Source organism: Silene latifolia, chromosome 5 (genome assembly GCF_048544455.1).
Source record: "Silene latifolia isolate original U9 population chromosome 5, ASM4854445v1, whole genome shotgun sequence".
In the NCBI taxonomy this organism is placed as follows: domain Eukaryota; kingdom Viridiplantae; phylum Streptophyta; class Magnoliopsida; order Caryophyllales; family Caryophyllaceae; genus Silene; species Silene latifolia.
Window position 1 is genome coordinate 56,575,760 of NC_133530.1, and position 10,740 is coordinate 56,586,499.

Genomic DNA, 10,740 nt, shown 5'->3' on the forward strand with positions numbered 1-10,740 from the left:
TGATGCTTTTAGTATATATAGAGTGACCAACATCTATGACTTCAAAAATAGGGGAAGAATATGGAATCGAATTGGCTACATCCTTATCAAACTTGTGAGCTAAGAGATTGATACATTGTATCATGGACAGTCTGATTGTGAGACATTTGATTCGGTTAGTGTCACTTGTAGAAGTGACCATCGGAGGTAATTTCGATTATGACACTTTGGTGTCTTTGAGGGTGCTAGATGTATGTTAAGAGAAGGGTTTGGGGCCTTGGGGGTACGCAAAGCTGTCAGATGCTTCTTAACGAAACTTTATTAAATTGGGGCTGGATAAAACTTAGAAAGTCTCCATATTTGTGTGATATCCAGGATGTAAGAGTTCATAGATATCAGTTAGCAATTGAGTGTTTTATTTTTATTTTTTTATTTTTTCTTTTGTGGATCCATCAGAATATCATTATGTTTCAGAGTCATAAGTCGCTAAAGGTAAACACTTAATTTTCTATCAATCAATACTGATTCAGGATTTGCATTGTTGCGTAGTTCATGTCACCTGATAGAAGTGTTTCTGTTTGTAATCATTTCTCTTTGTTGTGGAAATTTTTAGCTGACGTCCCATTTGTTTTGACAATCGAACATTCTCATATTTTATTTTCTGTTGTTTTGGAAAGCTTTCTACATAGGTGTTGTTTGGCTGCCACTTTAAATCTTGGGGCTTCCTTGGGATGGGTATAACTTTCTACCATGGCCATAGAGATTACAAAAACAAATTGGTGAAAAGGTGGTGGTGGTTAACGGTGGGAATAACGGTAAAGGAATAGAAACTCACCTCTGCCTAGGGTGATGCAATACCCCCCAATATGGGAGTAATAGTTCCCCTGTTATCTCTTCTTTCCACCCTCCACTACCACCACTTACCACTAATGACTAACCTCCTCCTCCACTTTCGTGATAGTTACTTCCATCCAAAACTTGCCCTTAAAAATAATTAGTCAGTTGCCTGATGGGTGTATGGACAAAGTTGTAGAAAGTGGAACGTCGTAGGAACTTTCGTTTCCTACAAAATGGAGGAAGTTATTTACCTAGGAGTGTCTAGGTAAGTGACACTTTTGTGGGAACCTTACATCCCTTGTCCGGCCATACAAATCTGTTAGTACTGTAAATTCCCAGAAAGAACTCATAGAGACTTTTACTTCCCGTGTGCAAGTGTGCAACGAGTAAGGATTATCATTCTTTATGTTAATAGGTACCCCCAGCGGTGACATTGACCAGGATTCTAGTAAATCTGTGTAGTTAATTGCCATGTATGTATTGGGATTTGAAGCATGGGTAGGGATGGCAAGCAAGACTACCTTTACTCTGTAGTTATCCGTCCACCCTATCTAAATGATTGGGATATGGATGATTTTTTCCCTCCTAAAATTAGGATTAATATATAGATATAGGTGAACTTAGGATAGTATATCATATGGATGATCGTTCGTTAAGCCGCTTAACCAACCTGCGGCTGTGGATACCCTAATAGGCCTAATTTGATATTTAAAACTACATGAAAAAAAATTATGTGTTGGAACATTTGTGTTGCATGGTAAACACTTGCTCAATATTACATTGATACACCTTAGAGAGAGTGATTTGTATGTTGAGAAATTACAAGTCCTATCTTCTATAATATTTCTTTTTTATGTAAGTCTGGAATTAGCCATTCTACGGAGTACTTTTGGGCTTTAGACTGCTTGCATGATATCCTTTGATATTGAATGATCCTAACTCCAAAATATCATCAAGATCCAATTTTATGTGAGAGTGTGAGACGAGTTATTGTGTATAATCTTATTTAGCACTAACTTCAGTTTGTCACGAAACCTCATCAGGCGGCATTATTATGTTGCTCGGACACTTAATAATACCTTTCGCACCCGTGTCCCAACAGTTGACATTCGGACATGGGTAGGACACTCAGACACTTCACGTTATTATTTTTTTCTCCATAAAATAGCCAAATCTGATACTTGGACAAGCACCTGTGTCAGATACTAATCGAGTTGTTGTAACATAGGTAGTAAGATAATTGGCTTTCAAGTTTCAATAAATAATGATCATGCGAACGATGGGTTGAATTTCTTGTTTAATTAATCATTATTGTACCCCGAGAGGCATAAATGGAGCCAAAGATTTATCATTTTGGTTTTGGATTAAGATGGAATAAAGCAAAATGGATTGCTGAAGTGACTGCTTTCTCTTGTAAATTTGCAATCCTTAAAAGTAGTTCTAGACGTAATTTTAAGTTTGGATAATTTGGAAACAACCTCTTTGTGTTGCTAACACAGGGTAAGACAGCATACATCTGGACCACCCCCACCCACCCTGAGAGGCTGTGATGCATCTGAAATAGATGTTAGGTCCTACAACTGTGTTAGTACCTTCTGATCCAGATTGCACATTACTTAGTTTCTGAACAGATCTTACATCCTACAACTGTTTTTTTATTACCTATAGCCATGACTCGTGACTCATGAGTGGCAGCTTGAATTGATTAAAGATGTAATCTGTATCATGGCAGGTGGACATTGAGTTTGCTGATGGAAATGCATTTAGTCTCTCAGCTGAATTTCTGAGAGTATACAGCCCTGCAGCAGACAGCAAGATTAGATCCATAGGAGGTGAAAAGGTAAATCTATGAGTTAAGTTTTATGATTCAGTTTCAGTTGTTAACACATCACACAAATAAAGGACAGTGGAGGGTAGCCCATGAATTATGCGAGTTCTATTATATGTTTCATAGTGAATTATTGTAGTATGATTTTATATCATGTAAATTACTTGGTAAGATGCGGGGAAGTAAGATGAAACAGTAGTGGCATGTTTTTGTCCTAAATTGAAGTGTTGAAGTGTCGTGCTATGTCTAAATGTCGAACACATAATACGCTGCCAAGTACAATGTTGATGTAACTTGAGCTTTGAGCCTTTGAGCGAGGTCAACCTCTTCTGAGTTCTCGTGAGATTTATTGTAGGTAATATTTGGGCGGCGCCATGTGGGTATCATGTCGGCAGAGCCTGTAGGAAACTATGGGGTCAGGTACTTAACATACCCTTTTTTTCTTAACTAATGCACGCACCATATATGTAAGCTACAATAACGTAGTCGTTTTGTCCTTAATTAATGCACCGTATGTAAGCTACAATTGATGCCCAGTATGTGACTTTTGCATGATCTTTTGTGTTTTTGGCTAAGGTAGCTCTTCAATGATTTGCATAAGATGGGTATATATACATGGGTTTATTTCTATCATCTTGGAAGCAAGAAATTTACACTTCTGCGAAATTATATCAGTACGCTTAAGAGACATGGCCTCAGCCGAGATCCCAAAAGGAAATGATCAGCATTTACATTGAATGACAAAATACTGAATGATCGCCACTTTTAAGTTCACCGGGTGTTTCTGTATTGGCAATAATCATGAGTTGAAAGCAAATATTGAATTAAGGTCTTCATGCATATGTAAAGTTCGGTGGGTAAAATGAACCTAAACAGAGACGAGGAATGAGAGTGTTGTGAAGATGTTCAGATACATTTTAGAAGGTCGACATTGTTATTTATTGATTTATAGTTTTCCCCGTACTGGTACTCAACTACGTAGCTTGGACATTGTGGCATCACTCTAGTCGACGTAGTCGTTGCTCTGAACCTATCCTCTATCACTCTATGGCTCTATGTGACTCGGGAGGTAGGCAGTTGGTGTTGTTACTTGTTGGGTTAGTGATCTGTTGTTCCCGTGGATAGTGTTGGCCCGCGGCCAAAGGTTAATTTGGTATGTGTCAAATAGACTCGTAAGCTTATACTCCCTCTATCCATTATTTTCTTACTCTTTCCTTTTTACATAAGAAATAAGGAAATGCATTTGGAACACACAAAACACACTACTCTACATGTTAATAAATTTAGACTATACAAATCTTCCAGAAAAAGAACTAGGGTAAAAAATCCTGAATAATCCGTTTAATTAAGAAATATGGAAGAAAATAGAGGATATGAGGACTAGGGAGTATGTGTTTCCTTTTTTGATGAATGAATCATGTATTTGATTAATTATATCTTTTTATGATGACTAGATACTGAACTTTAAAAGAAAATAATTTAGTAATGCTTTCTTTGTGGCATAAGGGATACTGATAGAGTACAAGGTTTCTAAAGTTGGCAATCGAGTCACTTAGGTCAGTGGTCAGGTTAAGCCTTAAGGCGGTTTGGGTCATGTCGGGGTCGGGTTTGATCGGGCCAGGTTGCTTATTCAGTTCGAGTCGGATTGAGGTTGGGTCACTTACTGGTCGGGATATTCGAGTGAATAACTATAACATGCCAGTTGGGTTCGGTTCGGTTGGTCAATGGGTCAATATGCTTGATTAGGTTGAGCCTAGTTCGATTTCGGGTCATTCATGAGTCAAGTCATTTGTATTATCAGGTAAAGTTTATATGTTCAACACCAAGAATGGTGTACTTAATTATTAAACTAATAATAAATTTTCAAATAACCGCGTGCGAATATTGACAATAAAAAATTATATTTTCCAACAAATAAAAAAAATGCTTTTTCATCATTTTTCTACCTCTTCTACTTTTTTTTTATCTCTTTAACAATTTTTCTTATTTTTTCCGATATTTTGTAAATTACTTTAAAAATATTTTAAATACTATGAGACTTTTTAGAAAAAATTCGAAAATATCTAAGTTTAAGTAAATAAAACATTTTTAATGAAACCGCGGACGAAAATCGAAAATAGATCAAAACTAACATTAAATATGAATTCAAAATTTGGGGCCAATATCAAATATTTGAAATATTTGAAACTTAGACTTGGCACCAAGAAGAATTTTCAATTTTTAACATGGTTTGAAGACGAATATTCAATTTTCAATTTGGCGCCAATGCTCGAAATTTCATTTTTTTTACCATTGGCGCCAACTTTGAAAGTTCAAATTTGGGTCCATTGAAACTCAACTTACGTCTTATCCGCATAATTAAAACTGAAAACATTATTTTATTATTCAAAATTTAATATTCTCAAACTACCATTTTAATGTGCTCGGGATACGATTATTTATCGAAACAGAAAAATAATCAACAAAAGTATTTGTTCTTCGTCATATATTAAAAATTACATAATCTCACCTTGAAGTTTCTAATTATGAACTATAAGGTTTATGCAAAAAACTCTTTCGATACTAAACGTTACATTCTGAAACTACTTTTGACTCGTATGCTCCGCACAATTTTCCAATACGACTTATTACCAATCCTCGATACTAATTATACCTCATTTCATCACTTCCCATCTTATTGTATCGTTCTTTGGGCTTCTTCGCCTTCCATTTGTCCATAAAACAAAACAGCATCAACACTGGTTTGCGGATTGCCTATAGCATTCAGTCTTGAGCATGAAACACCGCTCCTCCAAACAAGCTTTGTTTTTTTGGGCAGTGGTGGCAATGTCAAACCAGACCGCATACCATAGGCAGATCCTTCAGGGGTCTGACACCTATCTGAAATAAAGAGAGAAACCAATTCCAAGTCAGTTGACACGCAAATTTGGTTTGCTTTGACAGATCTGTACCTCCCTCGCTGAAACCCACATTAAATATGTGAATACTTCATCCTGTTGAAGTTAACATCCTTCACGGTAAACCCATAAAGGGACTGAAAATAACTTATGGCCTTCTTAGCTGAGCTGAGCTGAGCTTTACTTTGTCAACAGTGTCCAAATTTTCCCCAATGAAGTATCTTCTTGTGGAAGGATGGTTAGGCCTGGTAACTGTGAAACAACAGACATGCCGACCATCTGATTGCATAATAAACTCCATCTCATCAACATTTAAGCCTAGGAAGGCCGAATTAAACGACCTAAGAAGGTCGAGTAATGAAAACCGACAGCTGTCTCGTATAAACTATTCCCTAACCTCGTTCAAGTTTCACCCTGGGTAACACGTAAGTGTATCATCCCTAGCAGAGTCGCCAAACTGTGGACATGGGCCACCCGCGGCGCGCGCGGAAGGGCTTGAATAAGCGTGCATTTATGGAGTCGCCACCAATTTTTATGGGAAATTGGAACCGTTCGAATACCCCGTGCCATGTCAAAACATAAATTAGTGACATGAACACTAAGAACTCGTTACCCTTAGCATTCTATGTCTAGAATGACTCTCGTGGATGCCAAGGAACACAGATGTTCACAGAGGTCTTGAGTAAGGGGTGAGGGTACGTATTAGAAAGCTCTTTAATTGAACACCTAATCTCGCCCGCCTCGATAGCGGCCTATACTAATGATTAGGGAAATCGTTCATAGTTGATATGTCGTCGATCATATGCATGCAATGCAACATCCAATGTTTTAGTCCTAGCATGTGAGATTAGACTATGTCGGTGAACATATAATTGAGCACTCAATTGGGTCGAAGTTGGAATTTAGATTAATTACATGTGAAAGACAAGTAAATAAATCATACAAGAGCGATAAATAAACTATAATAAATTACAATTGAATTAAAATTACAAGGATTACAATGATTATTTGATCTACGTCAAAAGCACGCTCAAAACGGGATTTTGAAGAAGAAGAAAAGAAAAGAAATTAAAAATAGAAATAAAAGTATGAAGAATATATCAGATTAGGAGTGGTAATATGATTAATAGTTGGTTAATTACGTAATTAGGAGCTATGTCAAGGCGAGAAGGAAGTTCAGGGATAGAAGCCAACCCAGAACAGGCGCAGCATCTGCTGCGTCCTCTAAAAGAGGCGTAGCACTTCATGCGTCTGTTCTTGAGTAGGATTCTGGCTGTGAAGTCAGAACCGTGGGTCAATTATCGTTCATTGGTAATTTAAGATCGATTATTGATGTTTGACTCAAGTAGAAGTAATTTAGCAGATTACATGCATACTAATATTGTCATAAAACGAATTAAAGGTGAGAATTTACAGCGGTTTACATGATTATATGACGAACTCGTGTTGGATTTAGTGAAGGAACAAACTTTGAACTTGAAAACGAATTTGATTCAGATGAATTGAAATCATGTAAAGAAAATTGTATACAAAAGATGAATTCCGGAGACTGGATATGAACGAATCGAGCCTCTAAAACCCGGATTTAAATAAACGACGAAAACCCGCAAATATCGAATTATAAGGGATTTAAGTCGATTTAAACGTTATAATTTGAAAGAATTAACTAAAACATGATTTATGTACTGATACGAACAAAGAAAAGAAAGAAATAAGAAAAATAAGAAAGATTGCAGAAGGTCGAGGAAGAAGAAGAAGAGCAGGAGCAGCGGCAGCCTCAGGAAGAGGCGCAACATGTACTGCGACTCTTCGAAGAGGCGCAGCTGCTGCTGTGTTTCTTCTCGACGTCAGATCTTTGCTGTTTTGTAAATATGGTTTTAAAAGACGGTTTTTAAAGATGGTTTTGAACGTGCTTATGATATAAACCTTACATTAATAATACAAAATAAAAGTACAATAAATAAAATAGGATTTTACACCCTCAGACTTACATGTTAGCGTCGCGAGATTTAACTAAATCGATTTTTAGTGGTAACTCGACTCGATCTATGCAAATATGAAAGTGCCCTTGAAAAGGGAATTAAAACAAAATGATTAATTGATTGTGTAGTGGTCAAATTGGTCGGTCATGCAAACGTGAATGGTACTCAGAATGATCTGAGCTTACGTGGTCGATTGATCAAGCACGTAGGCGTCAAAAGCTTAGAGCAAGGTCTAGAATGCAAAGGGAGAAGAGAAGGGCGGACACTCGCGTGAAAAATATGTGAGGCGAAGGCCTCTATTTATACTAAACACACGGAGGAATTATAATAAGAATAGGATACGGAAGGAAAGATCCGGAAACAACCGACTTAGGTTAAAACACGGAAACTTGGACCAAAAGAAAGCCTTGAGAAAAGGGGCAGCAGGTGCTGCGTCCCTTAGAAGAGGCGCAGCACTTACTGCGTCCTTTCTTGGGTAGGGTTCTTCTGCGCGAGAAAACGCGTTTGACAGTCTGTCGTATTTTAGGCTTAACTTTCTCTACAAGACTCGGATTAAGGTGATTTCGGTGGCGTTGGAAAGTTAAAAGAAAGATCTAAAACTTTCTGTGAAATAGGCCAGACCCAAAAAAGTCGTTATCACCTCGTAAAAGGGGCCTAAAGATCCGGTTGTCATTTTAGCTAAATGAAATGCACATTTTGTAATGTAAACTTTAAATTTAGCCCAAAGAAGTGATATGAGACTCAAAATGAGATATGATCCTAACATTAGATATACAAGCACATTGCTTTTGACTCGGGATTTGACAGTTTTAGGAAATGAAGACGGTTTTTGACCCGGACTCCAAATGTACTCTAATTACTGCCAAAACGACCGTAATGACACCTAGATGACAATCAAGGGGTAGACAAGAGTGTATGAGTTACCTTTTATTAACCGATTTACAAAACGTCATAAAATCGCGACATATGCTAAACATGCGGCCCAATCATCACTGGGTGTTTGGCGGGAGGTGCAGAAACGAGGTGTTTACATCTAATAGTATTCTTGTTGCTGAAACTCTCGCTTTAAAAGAAGGCATGTTAGCAGCTAAATACTTAGAAATCTCGAAGTTAATTGTAGAAGGTGATAATTTATGTGTTATCAACTCAATTCGTAGTACTTGGCAAATTCCTTGGGAAATTTCTAGTATTATTAAGGGTTTTTTTTGTCAAAAACTACTTTATATTTAGGGGTATTTGAAAAACACTACCTTATATAATTTTTCTTGTTTTAGAGTACCTTTGTTTTCTCATTTTTTGGTCAAAAACTACCTATGTCGAAAATATGGCGAGATTTGGTCGATTTGGCGACATTAACCTATCTCACATGTTTTTGTTAACATCACACAATAATGATCAATTGTGTCAAAACCACAATATCACTTCAGATAAGAAAAATTTATGGATTTCACATTTCAATAATAACTACAAACATCTATTAAAATTAAGCGCAAGTACATCATGACTTCCCAACATCGGGCCTAAATAAGATTAAAATATAAAAGAGTCATTTGAAATAAGTTAAGGTCGAAAAACAGACAAAATATGTTTAGACTCTTAGCGTAGGTAGTTCTTGACCAAAAATAAAGAAAACAAAGGTAGTTGAAAACAAAGAAAATAATATAAGGTAGTATTTTTACAAACACCCCTAAATATAAGGTAGTTTTTGACAAAAAACCCTATTATTAAGATGTAAAATTTGATCTTCAGTTCTTTGATGAAGTGATAGCTTTCGTGAAGCCAGCAAAGTTGCCGACTTTATGGCTTCTATTGGATATTCATGTCCAACTCTTTCAAGGTGGTTTGAAAGCCGATGACTTTAACTTACATCTATCATTCGAAAGGATGAGATAGGTTGATCTACAATTACCTAATCAATCTATAAAAAAAAAAGTTATTAGTTGGGTTTAACCTCTATCTATATTTATCCGAAGCATTGACCTTTCCCAACTCAGAAAACCATCATCACAAAAACACCCACTAGAGATAGAGAGAGAAAGCTTTGGTTAAATCAATCAACAATGGCGTCCCAATTCCTAGCAACAACAAAATACTCAGACAGCCTAACAATTCTCTTAATCTCAATTGTCACGGCCATTGTCTGCGAATTTATCTCCTACCTTCTAATCTACCGCACTAACTCCTACAAATCCCTCAAATCCGCCATTGACAAATCCTCCAAAAAGCTGGAAACCCTCAAAACCCCTCTTCCCCCATCACAACTATCATCCTCCAAATCCTCCAAAACCAAGAAGTTGGATCGCGTTGAAACCAGCCTTAAAGACGCTTCTCGTGATCTGTCCATGTTCAAGCTCAAATCCGGTGCCGTTGTCGCACTTGCTTTGTTCCTCGTTTTCGGGTTTCTGAATTCTCTTTTTGATGGAAAGGCGGTCGCTAGAATACCCTTTGTTCCAATCAAACTTGTTCAGAAGATGAGCCACAGGAATTTGCCTGGTGATGATATGACAGATTGTTCGATGGCGTTTTTGTACTTGCTTTGTTCGATTAGTATTAGGACTAATTTGCAGAAATTTCTAGGGTTTGCTCCTCCTCGTGGTGCTGCTGCTTCTCCCTTCTTTCCTATGCCTGATCAGAAGATCAGTTAATTGATTATACTACCCCTCTCCCTACTGCTCAGTTGCTTTCCTTTTTTTACTCTTTGCAACGGTATTTTAATTAAAAGGTAAACGGTGATAAATTATGTCTTAGGTTAAGTAGCTTATGAATTTTGTTGGGATTTCGCCGTGTAATTTACGTATGGATCTGAATATGCTTTCTAGTTTAAGTTGAAGTTTTTATTTTTTACTCAAGCTTATGTTTTGATTTGGTTTATTTATGAAGTGGCTAGATTTTGTTGACATTTTTGGATTTTGATCAAATTTTTATGGTGAATTTAGCATTGTGGAGTAATGATTTTGTGGTTCATTATTGCAATGTTTGATGGTTTGTGGTTCATTCTGTCATAAAGCTGCGTATTGCTAGATCCCTTTAAAGGCGCCGAGGTAATGCTGTTGTTGTATAGTTTTCGATCTGGGTCGGGCTTAAACTTTGATTTGATGATTGATGATTGATGATGAATTAGGTATTGCATTATTGATTGGTTTAGTTGTTTGATGATTAATGGTGCATTAGGTATTGCATTGATCAATTTTAGTCCTTTGTTGGCCAATCTGGGCAT

At 36.9% G+C, this 10,740-nt stretch overlaps 2 protein-coding genes across 2 annotated transcripts; both read left to right on the forward strand.

Annotated features, from left to right (window-relative positions):
- The first annotated feature begins 1,049 nt into the window (after positions 1-1,049).
- Positions 1,050-3,365, forward strand: LOC141655397 (uncharacterized). Its single transcript, XM_074462479.1, is given in 5 exon segments — positions 1,050-1,081; positions 2,316-2,400; positions 2,549-2,656; positions 3,000-3,064; positions 3,221-3,365. Coding segments are annotated over 5 exon segments (435 nt in total).
- A 6,137-nt stretch (positions 3,366-9,502) lies between these two features.
- Positions 9,503-10,422, forward strand: LOC141657429 (uncharacterized). The gene has a single exon (XM_074464664.1). The coding sequence runs from the start codon at positions 9,584-9,586 to the stop codon at positions 10,166-10,168; it is 585 nt and encodes a 194-aa protein (XP_074320765.1). The 5' UTR covers positions 9,503-9,583; the 3' UTR covers positions 10,169-10,422.
- Positions 10,423-10,740: the final 318 nt, after the last annotated feature.

Excerpts from the sequence above, each read along its gene's own strand:
- LOC141657429 (XM_074464664.1), top strand. The coding sequence starts at position 9,584 with ATGGCGTCCCAATTCCTAGCAACAACAAAATACTCAGACAGCCTAACA.